Source organism: Suncus etruscus, chromosome 3 (assembly GCF_024139225.1).
Source record: "Suncus etruscus isolate mSunEtr1 chromosome 3, mSunEtr1.pri.cur, whole genome shotgun sequence".
Classification (NCBI taxonomy): domain Eukaryota; kingdom Metazoa; phylum Chordata; class Mammalia; order Eulipotyphla; family Soricidae; genus Suncus; species Suncus etruscus.
Window position 1 is genome coordinate 78274971 of NC_064850.1, and position 27386 is coordinate 78302356.

The window sequence follows — 27386 nt, forward strand, 5'->3', positions numbered from 1 at the left end:
AGCTGAAAACCAGGAACCCACTTTTCCTTGATTCTAAGCCACGGAAACCAGCATGGTCAAGGTCAGGACTTTGCCAGAGCTCAGAATGATAGCTTTCGCTGAGGGCTAAATTTTCCACAAGCATATTTAATTCCCATAAAACTGGTATTAATGAGTTCTAATAGATATTACTGGTCTTGAGTTCCCCATTCAATATTCATGACAACTATATATGTCTGATAAATAGATGAAGAAACTGAAGTATAAAAGTTGCTATTTTCAACCTAATCACAATCATATATGTAATCAAGATGTTTAAATAAAGGGAAAAAAAGCTGCTATTTTCTCAAGGTAGTAAGAAGACGACTCTATTAAAACACCTTTGGTAACACAGACTTTGTACCCCATTCTGGGAATATAAGTGGTATATCTGGAAAGTGTGTATTTCACTGCAGTGTCTTGACACAAAAGAATCTGGTTGGTGATACCTGCTGATGGCTCAACTGGGAGAAAGATACATTGAGTACATGGCCATTACTTGCGTTCCATGACTCTGTGATCTCATTACATGGCCTGAAGAGGAGGGAGAGAAAAAGGTCTGGGAACTAATAAAATGGTATGTTGTGACAGTGGGACATGTCATAAGACAGACTGAATCCTCACCTGGAGTCTTGAAGTTTCTCAGCTGAGATGGGGTATCATACACTTCTAGGACCCAGTCACCTGCAGCTCGTTCTCCCCAGCAGTGAATGGTCATAAACTCCCAGTTTTTAAATCCTTCCATAGAATGATCAAAAAGTCTGAAGGCAAAAGCAGAAGGCATTATTGCATATGTCCTGTGAACAGATGCTTATCTCTTTATATCTACCAACACATTTGATCCAATATGGAAATTATTTTTATCTTAGACATTACCACATGGTAGACCCATACATCTATCTTATTTTGCTGGAAGGAAACAGGCACCGGACATGAAAGTACCTGTCATTTGGGTAATCAGAAAATTAAGGTAAGACTCTACCCACAACATGGATAATATCAAATGGTAAGGTTTGAAGCAACTGAGACTCTTAGATTGCTGATGGGAAGGGAATAGCTATAGTAGTTAGAAAAACAGTCGAAAGTCTCCATACAATTGTCAACAATTCTACAATCTTTCTCCTAATTATTAGGTTAAGAGATAATAAAAATCTACACAAAAATTCCATGTAAATGTCTACATTAGTTTATTCATAAAATTGCTAATATATCCAGGTATATCCACAAACTGGGGAATAGAGTATGTTTATATAGTACTATCTAATAAAAAATACATATATTCCAAAACAGTATTTCACTGCAATGCATATAAATTATAACCCAATGCTCTACTACTAAGTCGCAACCCCAACTCCCAGTTTAATTCAGTCCTGGGAGCTGCGACTACAATTGCGAATGAGATTCTAGTCTTCAAGTCCTTTCAGTGACTTTCTAAGTTCCCAATTTCTTTTTTGAAATCTTTTCCTTGTAGTAGAATTATTTGTATTTTCTATATAATTCTAAAAGATACAAACATATAAATCAACATAAGGAACCAGAATTTTGATTAACAATAAAGAGATATTAATAAATAAATATTAAGTCAGCACATTAACATATAGGTACTCTTCCTGGAGACGTAATTGCCAATGGCAAGAAATATCAAAATGGGTTCAGAACAACAGCACACAGGGCAGAGCATTTGCTTTGTATGGCTAACCCTGTTTCAATTCCCAGCATCCACTAAGCCTATCAGAAGTAATTTCTGAGTGCAGAGCTAGGAGTAACCACTGGGCACTGCTGAGTTTGACCTCCCTCAAAATTCAAAATGAAAGTGAGTAAACAAGGTCACATCATACTAGAAAGCTCTTCACAGAAAAAGAAACTCATTAAATTGAGAAGAAAAAAAAATTTTTTTTTGACTTTTTGGGCCACACCTGCTTATGCTCAGGGGTTACTCCTGGCTCTATGCTCAGAAATTGCTCCTGGCTTGAGGGACCACTTGGGACACTGGGGGATTGAACCACAATTGTCCTAGGTTAGCCATGTGCAAGGCAAATACTCTATCACTGTGCCACCACTTCATCCCCAAGAAGGGATTTTTTTTTACATGAACATAATACATTGAGGTAAAGGGTTAATAGCCAACATATTGGAATAAATCATTCAATAGTATAAAAATTAGATTAAGAAATAGGCATGCAGTTAGAGTGATAGTGCAGTGGCATATGGCAGATTTGGGTTTGATTCCATGCAACCCATATGGTACCCAAGCCCCGCCAAGAGCGATCTTTGAGTACAGAGTCAGGAGTAAGCCATGATCACCATGAAGTGTGGTCTAAAAACAAACAAACAAACAAAAAACAATAAAGGAAAAATAGGCATATCCCTTTTCAAATATCACACTAGAATGGCCCAAAGTACATAAAAACATGACCAACATTTTTTTCTGGGAAGTGGAGGGCAGTGCTCTTGGCTTACTCTTGGCTCTACAGGATCAATGGTCACTACTGGAGGCTTAGAGGAACATTTGCTTCTCCTAGAACAAAACCCAAATTGGTTGAATGCAAGGCAAGCGCGCTACCAATCGTACTATCTCTTCTGCCCTTAATAAACATGGTTTATTGCAAATCTAACAACAGATACCAACTCAATGTGAGAGTTGTGAGAATGAATATTATCCAAAAGAAAAGCAAAACATATTGGAGATGTGATAAGTGAAAATATAAATATTAGTGGTATGTAAATGTGTTAATATTGAGCACCATGGAGAGTCCTCAAAATATTAGAACTAGAAACTCCATCTATCCAGTCCCACCATTTCTAGGTAGCTAATTAAAAAAATATAAAAACACTAATGGGGAGGCTGGAGAGATAGCACAGCGGTAGGGTGTCTGCTTTGCAGGCAGATGACCTGGAATGGTCCTGGGCTTAATCCTCCGCATCCCATATGGTCCCGAGTCTGCCAGGAGCAATTTCTGAGTGCAGAGCCAGTCATAATCCCTGAGTGTCACTGGGTGTGGCCCCGAAACAAAACACTAATGGAAATGTCTCTATTTTATTTTTCTAGTGCCAGGATTGAAATTAAGGCTCATAGCTATTACCATGTGTACAACAGCATTACTGATAATTAAGTGCTGGAAGCAAACCAAGTGCCTATCCAAGTGCTAACTAAGTGCTATATATAGTATAAAAAATTGCCTTTGGAACTACATGAATACGCCTAGAAGTATTATGGAGAAATCTAAAGACTTTATCATTTCCCTTATTTGTGATATTCAGAGAAAGCAAACAAATGAGTGAATTAAGTAGAACAAAAAAAATATTTTTTTTAAAATAGTGGTTATCAGAAGAGAAACAGGGAAGGTAAAAGTGGGCTAACAATATGGTGAAAGATAGCATTAGACTTTCAGTGGAGAATTTAATATATTATATTGCATGTATTTATAGTTTATAAAAACTGGCTTTTTTACTATATATTGTATATACTTATTTTATACACATCTGTATACATAGATTTAAAATGATATTCATCTGATATATATACATATAAAATGTTATAAGCCAATGCTATTTCAGTAAGAAGAAATAATCATTTATGAAGGCATATAATACTATTCGACTGTGCAAGAAAATATTTAAATAATTTTCCTGGCAATAGAATGTGAAAGATGAGGCAAAGCACAGTTTTTAAAGACATTATCTTTACAAATTATATGCATTTATTATTTTTATTGAAACCACATAACACAAGGAGAAAGAAAATTGAGCAAGTAGTTAGAGAGAAAAATAGAGGGAAAAAAATCTCAGCATTGACTTAGGAGCAATTATTTCTGGCTAACAGGGCAATAGCTGCCACTGGGAAAGCTGCTGCCAGTCACTGTTGAAAGATAATGTGGAGAACATACAGTCAACTCTTCTGGCTTTAAGCTCGTGTTGACCAAGAAAACTGGTGCTTACTACATGATCTTATAAAACAAAAGGCAAGAGCCTGGACACATGGTAGAGATGGCCCTTTCATGCAGCTGATCCGTTTGATATCCAGCACCCCAGGTGCAGAGTCAGGAGTAAGCCCTAAGCACCAACACAATAAAAGAAAACAAAAATACAATCTGATATTTTATAGCTGAATGCATATTGGATTTTTAACTGCAAAATGTTTTCTATGTATATGTGAGGCTTTTTCTATAATGCCAGCAGGTTGATGAAGCTGGGTGATTGGGTGGTGACAGATACACTGGAGGTTGATTTAGATGAACAGCTAAAACTCAGCTATCTTCCATGGAGAAAAGTAGTAAAAAGATAACCTTCTACAAGTTCCCAAGTCCTCGAGTGACAATAGAAATAAAAACTATTTAGCAGTATTCTGTGCTTCAATGTATATGTATATATTTAAAAGTATGGGAAAATCTGGGTTGGAGTTGGATGGAACTGAACAGATGTCTTGACTGAGTAATATTGCAGATCTACAATAATTCAACATAGTTTATCAATCTCATAATGGGGTTAAAATAGTAGGCAAGGATTTGTAAACCTTACATTGTTTGGAAGGTCTTCTCTCCCTCTTTCACCAGTCTTTTTTTAGAATACAGGTTTCTTTTGTTATTTGAAGATAGAGTGCTATTATTTAGTAGAATTTAGTAGGTTATTTTGGGGTCTAACAATACTTTTACCACTAAATTTATATGGAAAAATAACTGAATACTCCTAATAACCCCAATCTGACTTACCAAATTGAAATAAGATATTTTGAGTATGAATTAAAACCAGTCTCTCCATACTACATATATAAGTTGCCTCTGAACAGAGGCATGTGGTATTTTAGTTAGGGCTTAGTGAATATGTAGACTCTCCTTCACGATAGATAAGAAAGATGGAAATAGTGTTTCTACATGTATGGTTTCCTGCTGTGATTGCTCTTTAAAAGATTTAGGATTATGGGCTGGAGAGATAGCATGGAGGTAAGGCGTTTGCCTTTCATGCAGGAATCCCGGCGTCCCATATGGTCCCCGTGCCTGCCAGGAGCAATTTCTGAGCCTGGAGCCAGGAATAACCCCTGAGCACTGCCGGGTGTGACCCAAAAACCACAAAAAAAAAAAAAAAAAAGATTTAGGATTATTAATTTTTTTCTGGTCACACCCAGTGGTGCTAAGTTTACTCCTGACTGTGCAGAGTCCTGGTGGTGCTTGAAGAACTGTATGCTGTGACAGGAATCAAACTGGGGTCGCAGCCATTTAAGACAAGCACATTCCCTGGTATTATCTCTCTGGCCCCAGGATGATATGTTTTAGCAATTTTAGAGTATAAGCACCATCACAGCAAAGCTTGCTTTGCTTTCTAAGTTTCTGGTTTGAAGCTGAATATGGTAAGGAAACATTTGCTGGATCAATATATAATGGCTTAAGTACATAAATCTTATAAAAACTACTATAAGTGTGAAGACAGGTAGTGGTGGAGGAGCCTTTTCAAAATAGCCTTTCCTGGGGCCAGAGACAATAGTACAATGGGTAGGAAATTTGCTTTTACAGGTGAATGACCTAGGTTTGATCCCTAGAACCACATATGGTCTCCTGAGCCCACCAGGTGTGATCCTGGAGCACAGAGCCAAGAGTAAGCCCTGAGAACTACCAGTGTAGTCCAAAAACTAAAGCAAAAAAACAACAAACAACAACAATAACAAACAAATTGATGGAAGTGGAAACTGGTCCTGAATCTCTTCTCAGCATGCAGTTCTAATTTAGGCTCTAATTTGTTGAGGCTAGCAGGCCATTTGAGGGCACGGGGCAACAACTTGTCACACAATACCTTTTTAAAAGTACAGAGCTTAAAAGCAGTTCCCAAACAGTTTAGACAGAACATCTGGCTCATTGCCTCATGTACAAGATCTACAAAGGATCCTGGAGGCTGTCCTCACATGAGGGGCAGTGTCAGTTCCACAAGTTCAGCCAATTTATAGTTACTCACGGGTCAGTTATTTGCTGCATTTACTAATTTGCTACTCCTCTGGACTGCTTCCCTTGCACCCCTTCCTGTCCTCCTTTGAAAAGCAGTTCCATAGATGCCAATCAATGCCAATCACATTTGGAACAAAGATGAATTATAAACTGGGTTCCAAGAAGATATTCATACCAGCAGTATTAACTTAACTGTATAAGTATTTCAAAGTTGAAATAAAGTGAGTGTTATCTGTCTGACTATCCAGTTTAACATTCTGGTCTCTTCACTTTAAGTAGTGAAGGAATGCTCATTCATTTCATGTGGACATAAAAGTTGCAAAGAATTAAAATGCAGCCAAACTTCATCACTTAAATTTGGTTAACAAATTGGGAAAGAAATACTGGGAAAATAAAATACTGACTGGCTGTTTCTTTTTAGCTAAACATTAATTTTTCTAATATCATTCTATATCCTATTTTACATAGGTCTTAATTCTGAATTACCAATTGTTAGCTAGTTAACATTTATAAACCATTCTTCATCTCCATATAGCAAAAGATAATGCCACTAGATTATGTCTGTGTTGCAAAGAACATACATGCTATAGGCAATAAAGTGAAAAACACCATTAGACACAGAATAAGGAGATAGTAGTATGTGTTTATCATGTTCACACAGCAGGACAAATGTTCATATAGCAGGATCAGTATGCTGGAAGTTGGAGCAAATAAACTGTCTCTAATATAACCCCAATTGCAGTGAAACCGTCTCTTGTTAAAAGTTACCTTCATCATCATGAGCTCAGTGGAGAGCATGTATATGCAGATGGTGGCAGAAATTATAGATCATTTATTAAAATGGTAGAGTCTTATCCCTGGGAGAGCTTTTCAAATAAATAATGGTGGATAAGTATGGCAGAAATAATTGCAATAAAGTGCAGTGTATCATTTAAAGGAATTAAATCAGGGCTAGAGAGAGAGCATGGAGGAGGACGTTTGCCTTGCATTCAGAAGGACAGTGGTTCAAATCCCAACATCCCATATGGTCCCCCGAGCCTGCCAGGAGCAATTTCTGAGCATAGAGCCAGGAATAACCCCTGAGTGCTGCCGGGTGTGACCCCAAAAACAAAACAAAACAAAAAACAACAACAACAACAAAAAAGGAATGGAATCAAAGAATGATTGAGTTTCTCCCTTCCATTTCTTTGAGGTGATGTGACAAGGTTACCCTACATTTTAATAGTGTTATCTCAATTAAATAATAGGACATGAACACTGAAAATTATAACTGAGCCAAAAGCATTTTTTTTTTTGTTTTTTTTTTTTTTGGTCACACCCAGCAGCACTTGGGGGTTATTCTGGGCTCTGCACTCAGAAATCGCTCCTGGCAGGCTTGTGGGACCATTTGGGATGCTGGGATTCGAACCACTGTCCTTCTGCATGCAAGGCAAACACCCTACCTCCATGCTATCTCTCTGACATCCAAAAGCATTTTTTTAGTGGTGTGGTTTTTCTAAGTTTTAAATAATTTTTTTCTGAAATTACTCTTTTAAAAAGACTTTGCTACCCCAGAGTGCTTAGGTGATGATTCTGTGCTCAGGAGTGACTCCTGGTAGTGTCAGGGAAGTTATGCTGTATGTCGGATCAACTCAGACCCCTGGCATGCACAGCATGCCTTTGTGCCGTCTTTCTGGCTCTATAATTTTTTATTTTCCTAGTTTACTATCTGATTTTTCTCTTTTCCTGATCTAAATTGCCTAACATGCTTATTTTAAGATTGGCATACCTAAAGAGATGATTAAAATTTTTTAATTTTTTTTCATACTATTTTACCCTATTAGTGTGCATACTATTACTGAACTTACAAAAATTTCCAAATGCATTCTTTCTTGTGATTATGTGACATAAGTACTTAATCTGCCTAAAGACGTAGGTCTACTTGACAGTAGTTGGCTTTCCCCCTCAGATATAATTTGAACCATAAACTTCTTTGAGAATTACTTGTAATCCATCCACTAAAAAACTGCTTGCGAATCTTTTGATGATATGAAAATAATATGCAGGAGCTCAACGCACATTTAAATTGTCATTATATTAAGGCGTGGTTCTAGGGAGAGGCAGCTTCAACTTCACCTGGGGGTCCTGATTAGAAATGCAAATTCCTGGATCACATTCCACGGATATTCTGAATTAGAATCTTGGGATGAGTGGGGCTTGAGCCATCTGTGTTGGACAGAATCCTTTGATAGATGCTTGCAAAGGCACCTTGCAAATAAGGTTTGCACTCTAAGAGCTAACTATTGCAGGTGATATGCTATGGACTTGCTTGCATGTTCCTAAATACAAGTAACAATGATGCAGAACTACATTTGTTTTCTAGAATAGAGAATCACTTTTTCATAGCTGAACATAACATCAGTGAGATCAAGAGAAACCCAGCTATATTTCATGGTAAAGCTATACCTTCTTCTGAATAAGGTAAGTGGGTTCTTATGGAGAGGATTTACCAGTATGTAAAATGTCCATTGCAAAAATCTAATTTTTCTATAAAGCACAATTACATTTAGATAACATAACTTTTGTGAATGTCAAAGGCTTGTCACCAAACATTTAGACTAAGTGGCTACAAGAATGATTCCTATGTAAATATTAAGTTTTAATGCTCATTATAGAACACTGTAGTTATTATAGAATAGCAAATGTAACCTCTTGCTACTTAAGACTATTACTAAAAGAGAAAGCTTATCTGTAATCAAATTTAGAAAGGGAGACAAACCTTCTGCTTCAAGCCAGAGGCCAAAAGTTGGAACAAAGAACTCATATGGCTAAATGAAATAAAAGAGTAAATGAGTTAAGGGTGGGGGCGAACAAACAGCTTTTCCTCATGCTAACAAATGCCGATGAAGGAAGAATTTACTCGAATCAGATTATTTTCTTGCATGAATTTTAGGAGGGCGGAATCTGAGGATGTGATTGCATCACAGTTCAAGCTTCTCTGGTCTCAAAACTGTGAAGGGATTTCAGCCCATTTACAATCTCCCCTTCAACACTGCGCATCCATGTTCTCTCCCAGAAGAAAACCATTCAGGCCAATTATTCTGTTTGGCTTCCCATGAAGCAGGGAACAGAGGCCAAACAAAGATGGGCAGGCTCGGGAGGGCAGGAAGAAACAAAGAGTTAGCCCTTGTCCATTCCAGGTTCCCACCCACTAAATTCCACACCCGTCTTGCCAGGAGAGCCTGGTCCTGGGCCAATGGGCAGGAAGCACCAGCTGGCCTCATGATGAGTGCTGCCTCTTCCTGCAGCCACTTGGGGAAATGTTCTTCCTCCAGCAGCTGCTCTCCATGGGAGCCCACGCCATGCCCATCAATGAGACAGGGAACCCCTGAGGGACTCCAGACGGCCCACATAGGCTCAATGTGCAGCGACTTTGTGGAAACTCAGTTCCTGAGTTACAGCTGTAATGAGAGGGTGAATAGTACTGATGACACACACACACACAAACACACACACAGCTGTGATGAGAGAGTGAATAGTACTGATGACACACAAACACACACACACACACACACACACACACACACACACACACACACACAAACCCCAAATGCATGAAACAAGAGTTTTTGGTGACCCAAATCTGTCTTCATGTCTTTGGGGAATCTTCTTTTTTGGCAAGTGTTCATGGGTGCTAAGCCCAAGAGATGGATTCTGCTGATGCTGTGGAGAATAAAAAAAGGAACAGACCTGGAGGTCTCCTCCCTACTCTGCCAGCTAGTCTTTTGTGATTTTGTGCCTAAAAGAAGTCTTAGATTCTAGGGGAAACCTGAGCTCACAACAGCAAAGCAGACACTTCTCAGAGAGGACCATGAGGAACAGTGCCACTCAGCTGCTGCCTACCCACCAATGACTGCGAATTCTGAGGGTTCACTGATGTGTTCTTTAAAGATTCCTAAGAAATCCCAACTGTGCAAGAAAGATTTCTGGCCCAACACAGGAACTAGTTACTGGTGGTATGAATAACCTGACATACACTTTCCAACCTGACCTATTCACCTCTGCTGGGTGGACAAGTATTGTCTTATCAGGCATGTGAAGGACAGCAGGACCGAACTGGTCTTGTGCTATTTCTGGCCCATACCCACCACCTTCTGTGTTTCTCACTGTTAGCTCCCAATTCCAGAAAGAGGTGTAATTTTAAACAGGGCCAAGGTGAAAGGCCATAAAAAAATTCCAGTCCTTTAGACCTTATTAGATAAGTCTTAAGATCTCCTCTCAAAAATGAGAGCTTCAGAAGAGGTCGGAAGAAAAAAGTGGCAGAAGAAATTGACTTTCCCTTGCATCCTGGACAGATGGAACATTACTAATTCAAACACAAGGGCAGGGGACCAGTCCTGGGTATGGGCCACAGATAGTGGGTTTGGTCCAGTTGTAGTTGTTGCCACTGAATGGGACATTGGGTGAGTGACAGAGGAATTCTGAGCCTCCAGCATATCCACTTCACTCCCATTGTCCTATTGTCCTTTGTCTTTCTGGTAAGTGATTTCTTTTCAGCCCCAAGACAAAAGATGTAAAAAGCAGGACTTGTAGAAAATGCTCCAGTCCAGAAGATACAGTGGAGGCAGACCTTACTCTGGAGTAGTGAAGTAAAACACTGGTGAATGAAGGCCACTAAGCCTTTGAAAAGCCTGTTTCTCTTCTCTCACACAAGTTCTACAGCACTCTTGGGATCAGAACTTTGCAGAGCGCAAAGCAGATTTCTGCTGCCAAAGAAGTATGTGAGAGTAAAGCCAGTGACAATGTCATCCACCAAATGCCTGTACTGGAGTCCATGACCTTGCTCCTTGCAGGCTTCCTCACTAAAGTCATTTCAGGGCAAGCCAGCAAGAAATATGTAGGAAGAGCCCAAAAGAGGCAGAAAAAAACCTAAATTCTGCAAGTGAACAGCAACTGCAGAGGGAGTTTTTCCAAAACAGGAGGCACAAGAGAAAAATCTTGCACATATGTGAAGCAAAACCCTTTGATTAGACTATGGTTTTGCCGAGTTTCCACTTTCAATACAGCAGATGAATGGTTAAAACTCCTCACCAATTCCAGCAGCGTGTGTATGCGCATGTACATGGGAGTGAGCAGGAGGAAAGTGGTGGTTTCATACTGAAAAGCAGTTCTTGGAAACTGTTGTGTGTTCTACAATTTAATTCAGCCCTAGCACTACCAAGAGATAGCATCAGATTCAATGGGCCCACTTCCATCTCTTTTTGTTCCTTCAGTTCAGGTGAGATTAATCTCCAGGGCCTTTTTGGAACTGAGAATCCTCCATACTGCTCAGTTATACTTCGTATCACTGGGTGAAGACCAGCAGCGAAGGAAAAAGAGTCTCTCCCAGTCTTATCTCTCAGAAACGCCAAGACACCCACAAAGATTTACCCTTAGTAGAGCAGAAGCTCAGTAAACCCAATGAAAAAGAGTGAAGAAAACAGGGAAAGAAAGCCCATCTATTTCAATGAATGAAAACAATAAGATGGAAGGCTCAGCCAGAATTACCAGCTCTGTAAATTCTCAGACAATGACTTTATGATGCCATGCTGAGAATGTTTGATGAGCTCAAAGAAATGGTGACACAGCTGGTCCATGAAGAACGAGAAAGTATGAGGCCAGAGAGATAGCATAGCAGTAGGATGCTTGCCTTGCACGGAACTGATTCAGGAAGGATGGTGGTTTGAATCCCAGCATCCATATGGTCCCAGGAGCCTGCCAGGAGCAAATTCTGAGTGCAGAGCCAGGAGTAACCTCTGAGTGGCACCAGGTGTGGAACCCCCCCCCCCAAAAAAAAAGAAAACCCAAGAAAGTATGAGAGCAGACATAAGAAAACTATAATCAGAAATGAAGAGTATTTTAAGTTATATAAAATATTCAACAGAAGGTCTGAGCAACAGCATAACAAAAGCTAAGGAAAAGACCATAGGACTTGAAGATGAGATGCAGAAAACCTTTAAAAAACAACGGTAGAGAGGCCAGAGTGGTGGTGTAAGTGGTAAGGCCTTTGCCTTGCATGCACCAACCTAGGATGGACTGTAGTTCAATCCCCTGGCATCCATATAGTCCCCTAAGCCAGGAGCAATTTCTGAGCACATAGTCAGGAGTAAACCCTGAGCATCACCGGGTGTGGCCCAAAAACAAAACAAAAAAGAAACAACAGCAGAAAATTCTGGAATAAAAGTGGATCCTTACACATGCAAAGCATGTGACCAGAATAATCTCTGCAGTTCTTGTAGTTACTTTAAGAAAGGAAAAGTAGTGAAAAACAAAACAAAACAAAACAAAACAAGCAAAAACCCCCCCCCCCCAAAACCCACCTGTATTATGAACAACTTTGTAACCATGGTGTTTAAATAAAAAATTAAAATAAAAGTAAAAGTAAAAAATATACCATATTGTGCATGTATTATAGCTTTCATACTATTTTCTTTATTTTTTCTTTTTCTTTTTTGGTTTGCAGGCCACAAGCGGTGATGCTCAGGGATTACTCCTGGATATGTGCTTAGAAATCACTCCTGGCTTGGGGGACCATATGGGACGCTGGGGGATCAAATTGTGGTCCATCCTAGGCTAGCGCAGGCAAGGCAGACACCTTACCACTTGTGCAATTGCTCTGGCCCCAGTTTTCATACTATTTTCTAATAAATTACTTAAAAAAGAAAAAGAGACTGGGGCCAGAGTTATAGAATATTTGTCTTGTACAGGCCAACCCTGGTTAGATCCCTGGCATGCCATATGGTCCCCTGAGCCCACCAAATGTAATTCCTGAGTGCAGCAAGGAGTAATCTGAGTGCTGCTAGGTGTGACCCCAAAGCAAAAACAATAACAACAAAATGTAAAAAAAAAAAAAAAGACATAGCATCAAATTCTATAAGTATGTGCTCAATCCTACTATTCCCCACAATCCTTCCACTTTAGAGCCCAAAAGATCATCCAGTCACCTGTGTGATCAGTGAGCGATATAGATGAAAAACAGAGGTTCCTTAACTTATTTGGCCTGTTTCCCCTTTCCAGAAACCACTAAGCATCTGATGAGACTCTGCCTTCTTTAAGTGAGTGATGGGAAACTCCAAAATTGCACCTGAGCTTATTACTGGGCTTTCCATTAGCACCCTCCAAGGAGCTGGACAACTATTTTGGGAAGTTCCAAGCCTCCCTCTCCTTAAGATTCAATGACTAGCTAAAGCAGACCACAAGTCAAAGCACTTTTCTTAACAGATTGTGGGTTATTACGATAGGAACTAACCTAGAAACTGCCCATTGGTAGTGATGTGCTGGCCAAGGTTTGGGGAAAGGACAGTTCAGAGTGCCCTCTACAGGGACACCACTCTCCTTTCATCTCCACCTGCTTACCAGTCCAGAAGGTCTCCAAACGACAACCATTTGAATTTTTTATGGTGACTTCATTAGATAAGCAGGGGTGATTAAAACACTGGCCACCGGTAAAGGTGTTTAATTAACAACAGAATTGGAACTTCCAATCCTTATTAGCAGACAACACCTGCAACCATCTCCTAACCTTAGATGCTTCCCACAGGACACCTTATTGACATGATAAAAGGCACATTTAGTGCTCTCCTCATTTAGAAAATTAAAAGATTTAAGAAGCTCTGTGCTGGAAACATGAACAAATACCAAAGATCTACCTGTCCCTAACTAAGAATCGCTATAGCACATGACAAAGCAAACAAAATAGCAGGGGGGAAAAAAGGCCTTTGCACAGTTTTCAGTACAACAGCTAGGTGTGATTTCAGGAAATCACGGAATTGCTTAGCAGAAGTTCCTGCTTCCTGAGAAGAAGGCAGGGAATAACAATTGCCTGGCTGTCAGAAACTGAGATTCTGCTCTGTAGAGGGAGAAGGACATAGAGAGCAATCTCATGCCAAAACACATATTTTCCTAGCACCTGCACAGGCTGATTCTGGAGGTAGCAGGTTTCCTAATATATTCATCCCAGACTTTCATAAGCTCTAATGAGGAAATAAGGCTTTAAAAAAGAACACAAAGTTGCTGGAACAGTAATACAGTGGGTAGTACACTTGCCTTGTATGCAGCAGACCCAGATTGGTTCCCACAAGCATTGCCAGAGGGATTCCTGAGCTCTTCAGAGCCAGGAGTAAGCCCTGAGCACTGCTGCACTGCTGATTGTGGCCCCCAAACAAATAAACAAACAAAGAAATAACACAGAAATGGGAAAAATGTTTTTTACAAAGACACAGAAATAAAATGTGCCAGAAGATTTTTAGATTGGGCATTGATAGCTCATTCTCCTCTAGAAATGCACGCTCTCTCTTAACCCAGTAGACTTTATGAAATTTGAAAAGAAACTGGCAACTGTTTAGTGTCACTTTTGGTTCTGGAGGCATTCTTTGGCCTCTTGTTTCTCAATTCCTGTGGTCTGTTGAAATATCTAAATAAAGATCACCATTTCCATGGCATATGGACAGGTGACAACCTACCAGACTCCCCCACTCCCTTTCCTTTTGATTTGTTTTGTGGCCACAACCAGTGATGCTCAGGTGCTACTCCTGGCTATGCGCTCAGAAATCGCTCCTGGCTTGGGGAGCCATATGGGATGCTGGGGGATTGAATAGCAGTTTGTCCTAGGCTAGTGCATGCAAGGCAGACAGACACCTTACTTACCGCTTGACCACTGCTCCAGCCCCTGATGAGATATTTGCTCCACATAATTAATGTTCAGTTTGTCTTTTTTTTTTTTTTTTAATTTTTTTTTATTTTTGGGCCACACTAGGTGGCGCTCAGGGGTAACTACTGGCTCTGCACTCAGAAATCACTCCTGGCTTCGGAAGCCATATGGGACACTGGGATCAAAGCCCAGTCGTCCTGGGTCAGTTGCGTGCAAGGCTACCACCCTACCACTGTGCTACCACTCTAGCTCCACTTAACGTTTATCTTGGAGGAAAAAGTCTTCTAGGCTTTTGCTTTTTAGATCCAAACTGTGTAAGAAATTTGTAAGACATCTCCCTTCTGCATAAGCATCTGATGACAAATTCCCTTCATGTTTGTCCTTACTTTCAAAGAGTGATACCTCTGACCCTAATTAGCCTAGATATCTCTTGCATCTGCCCTGAGTTATATTTTTCTTCCTCTTCCCTTGAGTTATATTACAGTATAATGAACTGTGATCACATAACAAAGTTTCTCTGAGTTCTAAGAACGCTAGCAATGCTAGGAGGGGACTACAGGAACCTCTCATAATAGCCAATTGTTCAGAAGTGAACCAGACTTGGCTGGAATTTGTTAGAGTTGGAGAACAAACATACATCAGAAGATGATGTCAGAATCAAACTTTTCTGATTGAGTATTTGCTGGGTATTTGTTCTCTGCTGAGGGCAGAGGCCTTCACTGTACCTGTTGGCCAAAAGCTGGGACCTGGTTCCAGAAGGTGAGGTCAGGTAGATGGCCAGATCTCCCCTTCGAGGGTGGGTGATGGTTATGCGTACAACCACATGCTCTAAGTAGTTCACATGACGGTTGGGGTTACTGGAGCAGCCAGAAGCTTTGTAGATGGAGCGAACAGCACTGTTTGGGCGAATTGTTCTGCAACAGAGTGAGAGAGAGAGAGAACTTGGCCCTGAGGATGAGGAAGTAGGCCAGTGACAGTACACAATGTAATGCAAGTTGGCATCACACTCTACTAAAGAACACGGTGCTCTCCTGCTGATCTAGATCAGTTAGAGGATGAACACTTGTTAAATAGCACAAAGAAGATAAATAGCAGAAAAGGGACAATAAAGGTTCTTTAATTAACATGCTAACACCAGCACTGGAATTGGTGATCATTAAATCATATTCAAGGATGAGACCCTGCATTAATGCACTATGCATGCGCATTAATGTGTTCATCTTAAATATGGAATGGATATCAGACTTGCAACTACATAGTTTTGCTTCAGACTTTAGCTGTTTGGAGCCACACCTTATGGTGCTCAGGATTTACTCTTGGTGGTACCCAAGGAACTATAGAAGCCCAGCTGATCCTGAGCAAGGAAAATGCCCCACCTACTATTCCACTATTCTATTACTCCAACCCAAATTTGAGAATACATTGGTATCATTTTGTTAAAGTGAAGACTGTTGGAGACAACCCCCAGGGCTGCTTTATTTAGTCAGACTGAATGAATGGTTATGATTTGAAATTCTAGGTAAATATTCAGCAGACACAGATCTTGCATAGATCAATGGAAAATCTATGGAAAACTATTGTTTAACTACTAAGGGGAAAGAAACATTTTGATCATTCAAATTCTAGTCTTCTGTTTCCTAGTTTTAGATTCCAAGGGAACTGTTTTTTTTTTCACCTATATGTTCTTTTCTTACTCTAGTTTTCTCCTGGGTCATGATCTCCATTGAATTCTAGGGTCTAGACACACTGACATCAATTCAAGTTCTGAGATAATTTTGAGTTTCCACTGCAGCTGCTTTGCATACAGGTAATGTGGAGCAAGTCATATGAAAATTAAAACAGGAAAAATATATATTGTGTATGTGTGTATATATCCTGTTTTTCAAATGGCTTATTACTCCATGGCCAATTACTTTTTTTTCCCCTGTGGGTTGGGGATGTGACTTGTGATAGTCAAGATACCTGGTTATATATTCTTGGCATTACTAAGAAACTACAAAAAATTTATTATTTGCGAGGACCACTGAATCATGAGAAAATTATATTCAACTAATTTACTTTTATACTTGATATATAATAAAATTATACTTTTATACTCCACTGGTATATTTCCAACATTTATTATAACTTGCAATCATCTACTTACTATATACGTATATATGTATGTTTCCACTAGACCAGGGGTCTTAAACTCCTGGCCCGTGGGCTGTTTGCGGCCCTCCGTACAACATTTTGTGGCCCTGTCCTAGAGGAATCTTTTTTTGTTTTATTTTGTTTTAGTTGTTTGGGTCACACCCCCCAATGTTCAAGGCTTACTACTGACTTTGCACTCAAGGATCACCCTGACTTTGCCTCCTGTGGCCCGCAGGTAAATTGAGTTTGAGACCCCTGCACTAGACTTTAAGCTCTACAAGGTCAGAAAGCTTTCCTTATAGCCATCCTATCCCCAAGATAAATCTCAGGGCTCAGTATTCAGTACATTGAAAAAAATCCAGTTGGTAATTGAATTCAGTTGGCAACTAAGTTTTGTGAATGAATAAACAAATATTTCTTTGATTCCAATTTTTCTGTTTATCAAATGAAAATAAAATTCATGTTGTTTTAAGTTTCTTGTTGTTATGGTTATTATTATTTGTTCTTTGGTCATACCTAGCAGCATTTAAAGCTTACATCTGGCTCTATGGTTGGGATCATTCTTGCTGGGGCTTGGGAAAACATGTAGTGCAAAACTATGTAGTTGCAAGTCTGTTATCCACTACATATTTAAGATGAACAGTTTAATGCAGGATTCAAGCCAGGCCTCCATACACTCCAGTCATTTCAACCAAATAATAAACTACAGAGGAAGATTCTTGAACTCAGCATGGCTCAATAAATCCTGGCTGACTATACCTCTTTAATTTTTCATTTTCATTCTTTTCTAAAAACTAGCAAAAAGTAACTGCCCCTCGAAAGAAACCCCTAATTCCAAATGTTCATTTATTTCTGCTTTATAAAAAGTGCCTCAAGGATTATAATGATTCTACTTTTGTCACAAATCAAAGTCTTAATTTTTTTGAGGGTTCAATTCTTTAAAAAGAAAGCCCAAAGTCAAATACTAGTACCAGGGAACTCTAAAATGAATCCTATCCTAATTTAGTAATCAGGAAGGTCTTCATGCTAAACATTGTCAGCACAACTTAGTCTGTGCAGCTTTTATAGGAAGAGGTTTGGGGTCCATTTAAACATATGACTCTTTGGAGAATAACAAAGTATGAAGTGTCTAGAACATCTAGAACATTCTAGAACATCTAGTATCATCTTTTGAAGAATACCTCTAATATCAGAAACACAAGCAGAGAACAAATCAGAAGATGCCAATCTTTTAAGATTTATCCCAAATCCCCTTTTCAAAGATACTGCTCTTTTATGTATCCTTAGGTTATAATGTATAAACTTAAAAACTCAGAATGGAAGGCATTCTAGTTTTAGAATTCCAACAGGAAACATGACACAGCTTGAGCTTTCATGCACAAAAAAGGGCTGTCTTGAGCATGCACACTCGTCTGTTTTCTTTTAGGCATTGCCATGCTTCCAGTGAACATTACTTGATTTGTCGGTCTGTGCTCTCCACACACACATGCTGCTGGGGAACAGTGGTCCACTTCTCTGCCTCCATCACCATGGCTTCTGCATCCATCAGTCCAAATCCATAGAGGTGGCTCACTAAGGAAGACAAGAGTTTGGTCATCATCACTGTGGGTAGAAGCAACCTACATTAAATAAATGAAATTCTACTTTCCTTTGAGAGTGAATCTAGGCATATAGGAGAATCCTACAACTCTTCCTAATCATGACAGGATTTTTTTTTTCAGGGGTACAATGTGTACAATCAAACCCAGGTCTCACATGTATACAAAGAATATACTTTAACCACTGAGCCTGGGGTTAGAGCAATAGTACAGTAGGTAGGGCATTTGTCTTGCTCCCATATGGTCCTTTGAGCACCATCAGAATTAATTCCTGGGTGCAGTGCGAGGAGTAACCCCTGAGTATTGCCCAGTGTGGCCCCAAAAAAGAAAATACAAGCACCCCCAAACACTGAGCCACACTTCTTCCTCGTAGCAATGCAAAACAAAATAAATATACAACATACTAAGTGAATAACTGTAACAATAAAATAAAATAAATATGCTTTCTTGAGTATTACTAGTAATATGGCGATCATTTACAAACTGCTACTTTATGACCATATTTTTACATTTAATTCACCCAACAAACTTCAGATGTTAGTGTTATTTTTATGATCAGCCATGGATGAGAAAACTGAGGAACAGGAAGAATTTAGTAGCAAATCAATTGATGACATCCCATATAGTTCCCCCAGCCTGCCAGGAGCAAATCTTAAGTGCAGACATAGGAGAAAACCTGACTATCATTGATACAACAAAACAAAACAAAACCCCTCAAAAGCATGTTCTTACATTTGGAAAATTAAAGCCCATTAACATTATCAAGTTGATTAAATAATATCTCGTGCATGTGCAAAAACTCTATGTGAAGAACTATATAATTATCAAACTACTACATACTCAGCTAGACACAATATACTGAAAAAAGTTCAATAAAGATACTTTCCAAGGAAGTAAGAATAAGTGGATGATTTCTTTGGGGCGTGGGATAGGAGGAGGAATACCTGATGGTACTCAGAAGCTACTTCTTGGTATATGGTGCCAGGAATAAAACCAGGGTTGGCTGCACTGTATCACTTGTACTATCTCTCCAGTCCCAAATATAGGAACTTTTTTTAAATTAATATTTTTATTTAAACACCTTGGTTACAAATATGATTGTAGGTGGGTTTCAGTCATGTAGAAAACACCCCCCTTCACCAGTGCAACATTCCTATCACCAATGTCTCTCTTCCTTCCTTCCCACCCCACCCCCACCTGTACTTTAGACAGGCTTTCTACTTCCCTATTCATTCACATTGTTATGATAGTTCTCAGTGTAGTTATTTCGCTAACTTCACTCATCACTCTTTGTGGTGAGCTTCATGTCGTGAGCTGGACTTTCCTCTCTTTTGTCTCAGAATTATTGCAAAAATGGCTTTCATTTTTCTTAAATATCATAGATGAGTGAGACTATTCTGTGTCTATCTCTCTCCCTCTGACTTACTTCACTCAGCATGATAGTAGGAACTTGTAAATATATACTGCAAGTTTTTATAAGTGATTTTGATCAAAAGTATATGTTCATTATAAAAATTATTAAATGCATCTGGAAAATAGTCAGATTCATCAATAGTATCACCAAAACTGGTAACTGCTATTAATACTTTTGTATAGTCATATTTTTTTGTATAGTCATATTCTGTGAGGCAATTTCTTCTCTTCAGTTAAAGAAGAGACAGTATTCACAAACTACAGAAGAAACTTTGGGCTTAAGAAAGTCAAATTCTGGAGATATAATTAAAAGTATTTTCAATCCTCGAAGAAATGAAAATTACTGCAAAAGATGTAATTCCAGCTGTCCTAGTTGCGTATAAGTTTCCAAGTATCTTTTTAATTAACAGTCTAGTACCATGTGATTTTTAAACTAGTATGACTTATTATTCTTATATCCATTTAGGAAAATAAGATGAAAGAGTTAGCTGACATTAGTGGATGGAGAAGATTAAGTGTGTATTTTTTGAAGGCAAAGGGTTGAAATAATGCAAAACTGGGGTTGCTTGGGCTTCAGACCAGCTATATCTGTTTATGTTCCCTGTGTCATCCCCAATAACTGTCACCCAAACCTTAGGGCATAAATCCACACACCTAGTTAAGTTCAACTAGTATTTCAGGCCAGTTAAAACAACCAGGTAATCTAAATAGAACAGTATCCTGAATCTTTATGAAGGTCATAAGTTTGTTTCCCTTTCCAAACTAATTTCTACATTTCTGAGAGACAAAATGACCATTCACGCAACATGCAGAGTAGAAATACAAAAAACAGAGACTGATAGGTACAAGCTAAATTAGACTAATAGGTCAACACCAAAATAATAGCAAATGATGGCATAAGTTCCTGTCAGTAAAAGCCATTGGGTGACTGTTAGAGATATTTAGTACTTTAAAATAGAAATCATAATGCTGATTAAAAAGATTAGAAATGACAAGTGCTGGCAGGGATGTGGAGAAAAAAGAACCCTCATTCACTTTTGGTGAGGAATGTAAAGTTCAGTTTCTGTACACAGTAATGTGGAGATTTCTCCAAAAATTGTTAAAAGATCTACATTATGATCCAACAATTCTACTAAGTATCTATCTACACAATGGAACACTATTTGCGGTATGATCAGACAATGCCTTGTCCTTTATAAGAGTGTTGGAAATGAGATGGGGTCATGCTAGGCAAAATTAATCAGGAGAAAGATCTGGATGATCTTAATCATATGTGGTAAGCAAAGAAAGAAAAGGAGAAAATATGTATTATCTATTTAAAACAAATCTTAAACTCTGACTACAAATTTAAATTTACTAAGTTAGGGGGATGGACGTGGCCTGAAAGGATCAAATGGACTATTGAGGAGGGATATTGGCATAGGGGCTGGAAGTAAGGAAGATGTGGTACAGTAACATTGGATTCCTGCAGGAAAAACATTTATATCCTGAAAAACAAAGGTTATCAATATAAAAATAAATTTAAGTAAATGAATTAAGAATTCCACTGTAGGGGCCGGTGAGGTGGCGCTAGAGGTAAGGTGTCTGCCTTGCAAGCGCTAGTCAAGGAAGGACTGTGGTTCGATCCTCCAGCGTCCCATATGGTCCCCCAAGCCAGGGGCAATTTCTGACCGCTTTAGCCAGGAATAACCCCTAAGCATCAAATGGGTGTGACCCGAAAAACCAAACCAAACCGTAACAAAACAAAAAAAACCAAAAAGAGTTCCATTGCAAATAATATTGCCTTTAAAGGTTATAGAATTTGTGAATATGGTAGTACTCTAAAATATACTCAAAAATCTTTTTATATATTCAAAAATAAAACTGTGAGAGCTATATTTTTATTAAAACTATTTACATTTTAAATATGTTTTTGAAAAATTACATATATGTCTACAGTTACAGCATGCAGTCAAAGAAAAAATAACTCATTTATTTTTATTAGTTAATTTGGGTAGGGAACAGGTGCATGCAATATATCAAGTTCATGTATTCTGATTGGCAGTTGTTTGTTTGAGTTCTGGTATATGCTAATAGGAAAATAATTACTTAATGTATGTGTTGAACAGATAAAGGCTTCTTCAAAACTGGTATCACTTAGGGGAAACAGACAGTCTGAAAGTATTTAAACAATTTTTCAGCTATGACTGAACATTTTTTTTTTTATAAAAGTTCACATTCTAAAGTCATCTGTACATTACTTATGTATTTATTTTGGTTTTTGTGTCACACCCGGCAGTGCTCAGGGGTAACTCCTGGCTCCACGCTTAGAAATCGCTCCTGGCAGGCACGGGGAACCATATGGGATGCCGGGATTCAAACCACCATCCTTCTGCATGAAAGGCAAATGCCTTACCTCCATGCTACCTTATTATTATTATTGTTACATTATTATTGTACATATTATTATCTGTATATATTATTGGTTGATGGACCATTTTGGTCAAATCTTCCTTGTCTATCATGCCACTATTATGATGGACAGAGAGAAAATAACTTCCCTCTGCCTGCGAAGCTCCTGGTTTAGGGGAAAGTCTTCCTAATATTTGTGAATATTAAATGGACACCTATGACAAGAGAATGCTTACTGGCTTTCCTACTCACATAAAGGGGCTACAGAAGAATTATAAGAATTTTTACTGATTTATATAAGTTATTGTTAATACTTAAAATTTATTCAAGAATAGAGCATACATTCATCTTTAAAAATTACAACCACCATTTCCTCTCCAAAGTAGTTTTATTTATGTGTATTTCTCAAAGCTCAGAGGAATTCTGAGTCTGAAAATAATTTAATGATGATTAAATCTGATGATTAAATCATAGAGCCCAAATGGTATAAAATGCAATATTCCATGGAGTTAGAGGTCTACAATGAACAAGCATTTAATCAGTTTATAAAATGTTCATATTTTGGAGTGTGTTGGGCAAATAGTTCATTCATAATTTTAACATTAGTTAAGATGAAAAACTAATGGAATGATATTGAAGGAACAAGGCATGTATGTGAAGTAATTAAAGATTATTGAAGTTATTATTAAAATTATTGAGGTATATTACAGAATTTAAATCTATTTCAATGTAAAATGATACCGAACAAGCTTAATAAGGAACCTGGAAAAATATAATTTTCTTTTTAGGCTGGCAAGACTATGCAGATGACCACCAGGAAAGTAGAATAGTTCTATACCAGTATAAGTTTGTTTTTGAGCAATGTACAGATTGCTTGGATCAATCAATCTAAAGGGTAGAGGGGGAAAGAACATTGATGATGTTCTCCAGCAGATATATTTTCATTTTCTGAAACAAAAAAAAAATGCTGAGAAAAGCTGATTGTTAAGCTGACAAGTGATTGCATAGACTGAAAGCAGTACTAGGTGGAAGGCCTAAAAAATTCAATTCTAGGGCTGGAGAGATAGCATGGAGGTAAGGCATTCGCCTTTCATGCAAGAGGTCATCGGTTCGAATCCCAGCGTCCCATATGGTCCCCCGTGCCTGCCAGGAGCAATTTCTGAGCATGGAGCCAGGAGTAACCCCTGAGCACTGCCGGGTGTGACCCAAAAAAAAAAAAAAAAAAAACACACACACACAAAAAAAAAATTCAATTCTAAAGAAAAGCTAGAAAGTTCGGTGGTAAGAAAAAAAAAAAACCAAAAAACTTTTTGAGCACAGAAATCTATGATGAAGAAACTGTAATCTGTGAACTGTCCTTAATAAACTCAGCAATTTAAAGTACCTTTTAAAAATTACAATGAATAGATAGTCATGAAAACTCTGAAATGTCTGTTAGTAAAGTACTCTATAAAGGACTTTTTTTTTAAGTTTTCTTTCCTTTTAAATTCTGAACTTCCCTAACTAAGGCCTTTCTGCTACCAGCTGTCAGATGTACAAACAATGATTTGCAGCATCTAGTAAAATAGGACAAACCACCATCACCAACAAAAAATGTATAAAAAAGTTGATAAAAAAAACTTTAAATTTTGCCTGTAACTGAAATAAGTGCAATCAAGTGACAGCCCTCCATTACTGGGTATTGACTAAACAAGGACAGCTGATTTATTTTATTGAGGAGACAATTTGTGCTTGTATGACTAAATGTCCGGGTTTTCCTAGAGTTGTCCAGTATATTATTGAAAAAGCCATGTCCTATGCAGTTCCTCATTCATGCAAAAACCAGGAAAGAGTCCATTCAAGAGGAACCCAGAGCACTGCATTATTTTGATTAAGTGGCATACACTAATTAATGTTTAATTATCAGGTATTTAGTAATTAAAAGCTGTACAGGGATCTTGAGTTCTGAAGAGATTTGCTAAGATGTATACAATGAGCAAAAGAGAAAATACAGTCGCTAGATTAAGTTTATGATTGGATGAATAGAAAGTGTCCACTTCAAAACATTGCCCCACATTGTACTGAAAATTTATCCCAATAACTTTGTGGGACTGTGGAGCAACTGCTATGGATCCAACACAGTGAGGATGCCCAAGAAACAGGAAATGATTGGTTTCAGACAGAGGCTACTGAGAATAACTATCACTTGAAATGAGAAGCACTAACTGTTCTTAGTGTGAAAAGATCTGAAAAGAGCAAGCAATCAGGGACTGGAAAGCTAGCACAACAGGTAGGGCACTTCCTTTACATGTGACCAACCTGTGTTTGATCCCTAGCATCCCATATGGCCCCTTGAGCCCTGCCAGGGTTGATCCCTGAATGCAGAGCCAGGAGTAAGCCCTGAACATTACTGGAATGGCCCTAAAATTAAAAAGAATCATTAAAGATAAAAATGTCAATGGATGTGAAGAAAATGGAAAGAGGATGAGTATGGTATATAACCAAGTACTTCAGAAACTTGATCTGAAGCCTAGAGTCATAAAGAGTGCACAGAAGAATGGGAAGGATTCAGGTAAGTTGAGTTGTAGGGACAATAGGCTAGGGTCCAATACTGAGTCCCTGAGTCAAATCATTGACAGGTCTGTAAAGAGTTCACTGGGGCCAAGAGGTGACCATGAGGTGACCCTAGCGCCATTGGTGAAACTGAGTGTTCAGCAGGTACAGTGATAACAGGGAAAGAAATGGTCATGGGCAGACTGTGAGAAAAGGGAAGACAGACGAGACAGCTGTTCAACTCCATCCATCAGACTGCTGAGATCTCATTTGTCTAGAAGGAAACCACCATATAAAAGGCAGTTTACACACACCTTTGTTTTGAGGGGGTCTGCTTGATCTTAGGTGTGTAGGGGAGATGCAGAAGCTCAAGAATAAATTTCAGATCAAAGAGCTGCCTACAGCTGTTAGAGATTCTTCCTCACTCCTTTGGATTCTTTGATCCCCAAAGTGCTGAAGCACCTGCTCTGAAATAACTGGTTCTACCAAGGGCCCTGCTCTTCTAGTAGCTACTAATCAAACCAGGCAAAATAGGCTGAAACAGGAGTGAGCCTCTGGTGCTGTTTCAGGCACACAAACCATCAGGTAAAAACATTCAGGCTGTGCCTTTGAAAATAAAAATAAATGGACAAAAAAAAAAAAAACAACAAAACCCAACAACAAACAACCTATAATTTCAATAGGGATGAAAATATAGAGTGTAATGGTCTTCAATCTGTTCTTGGCATTTCTAAAAATAAGGGACAGATGAAAGCTAGGGTGCCTCTTAGATAGCTCCCTTTCCTCCTTTTTGTATTATTTTTCTTTGTCATGTTTCTTGAATACGTGCCCTTTGATAGTTCAGTGTAAAAGGCACATAAGCCATGAGAGATAGGATCAGAACTGGGGTTGCAAGCCTCAACCTTCACTAGTGCAAAAGGTTGAAGCCCTTACCTCATTCTCCTCTCCCCCATGCTGCTTCTAAAATCTTGGGCTAGAAGAGCAATTCCAGCTAGACCCAAACATGGTTTCTGAGGTCTTCAAGATGGAAAGTTTCCCGAATTGTTTTCTGAATAGCTGTGGGGGTCTGTTTATATTTTAAAGTTGTCAGCAGAAGAAGGTATTGAGACAGATTCCCTACTACAGAGAGACAATAGGAAATGTGCTTCACAAAGTGCACCAGGCAGGTCATTAAGCATGGCTGCATATACACACAATTTCATGCTACATATGTAAATACACATTTACTATGATTACTTCCATTTATAGTAAAGCAAGGCTCTGCTTTCTACGGCCTTTTTCCTTTCCTTTAAGGGTAACCAAAAAGAAAATCAGATTTTTGTCTTTTTTAAAAACTACTCCTCTTTAATTTGCTTCCAATATGGGTTAGAATAAGCCAAAAATTCACTTAAATTGATCGACTAATACTTTTTAAATGGAGGTTGGAAAACTATTTATCAGCTTAGGGAGATACATGCTTGGATCACAACTGAATCAATTCTTAGAAAATAAAGATTGTCAGAAATAAGAACATGTTTAAAAAATGGCCAAGAGTCTTTGAGTAAAATCTAATTGATAATTGGATTGACCATATATGTTAGCTCTCCAGACAAATCTTCTTGTGTATAAATTGAGCAACAAATTAATAGATTGGCATATTGAAGAACTAGCAAATTACATCTTATGGATTATGCATGTGTTATTTTATAATAATTATTCATTTAATTTTCCATTGTTTTTGCCCTTTTCTTAAATTTTCATATAGAAAACAATACAAAGTAAAGTTGATATTTATTTCAAATGAAAATATTTTCAAAACACGGTGAATAATGTTTGTGGAAAGATGATTATTTCATCCATCCAGACATCTATGGCTCATCTGATTGGCAGCTGTTGACCATTACTAATATGGTTGTAAAGCACAAATACTAATGATAACAATTAAGAATATTACCATATATTGGAAAGAAAGCTGACATTAATCTGCCTAAGCTTCAAGTACCATGTTTGATTTCTTAGAAATATTCCCTAATACTTACAGAAAACTCAATGCTTTCACTCAAGTGGTAATAACCAAAAAAATTCTGTAAAATCCCAGATAATTAGGTTCTTAATGAAGACTACAGATCTTAGAAGAAATAAGATTTGAATTGGATCATATATTCTTGAGAAAAATTTGAATTCATGGGGTATGGTAGGGAAGTCTGAAAATGGGCTTTTAGAATGATGACTTCCTCAAAGAAGCTGTGTGGCCTGAATAGGTAGACTTGGATTTAATTTCAGATAACTAATTAGCCCTGGTAGATGGGATTTAAGTAGTTAAATAGCTGAAATAAAAATCTAGTTGCTCTGGTGGAGATAGACATGGAATATCATAAACTAGGTCTAAAGATGGTGAAATGAGGACATAATATAAAAGGACAATAGAAAGATGTAAAAGAGGGAACTGAAGAGAGAGACAAACATCTATGTAAACAAAGCTCCCTGACAATGTAGGTATGTTTGGGAGAGAGGGGGTTTTGTGAAGAATAATCAACAATTCTGTTTGAAAAGTTCTGAGTTTTAGGTGATAGTGGGACCATTTTGTGCAGAGATTCGGGACTGGTAAGGAATAAAGCCAAAGTTGAAGATGCAGACTATTATTTATAAAAAGATGATAAAATGTAATTTGATCAAGGATGTATAAGAAAATTCTTGGAATTAAAAGAAAGTGAAAGATGG

At 38.2% G+C, this 27386-nt stretch overlaps 1 protein-coding gene across 1 annotated transcript in view; it reads right to left on the reverse strand.

Annotated features, from left to right (window-relative positions):
* PCSK5 (proprotein convertase subtilisin/kexin type 5) overlaps positions 1-27386 on the reverse strand; it is a 321133-nt gene that overhangs the window by 24994 nt on the left and 268753 nt on the right. The window contains exons 11-13 of the mRNA XM_049769756.1: positions 18207-18324; positions 15345-15533; positions 643-779 (exon numbers count right to left, since the gene is read on the reverse strand). Coding sequence (XP_049625713.1) covers positions 643-779; positions 15345-15533; positions 18207-18324 — 444 coding nt within the window. The remainder of the gene's footprint in view (positions 1-642; positions 780-15344; positions 15534-18206; positions 18325-27386) is intronic.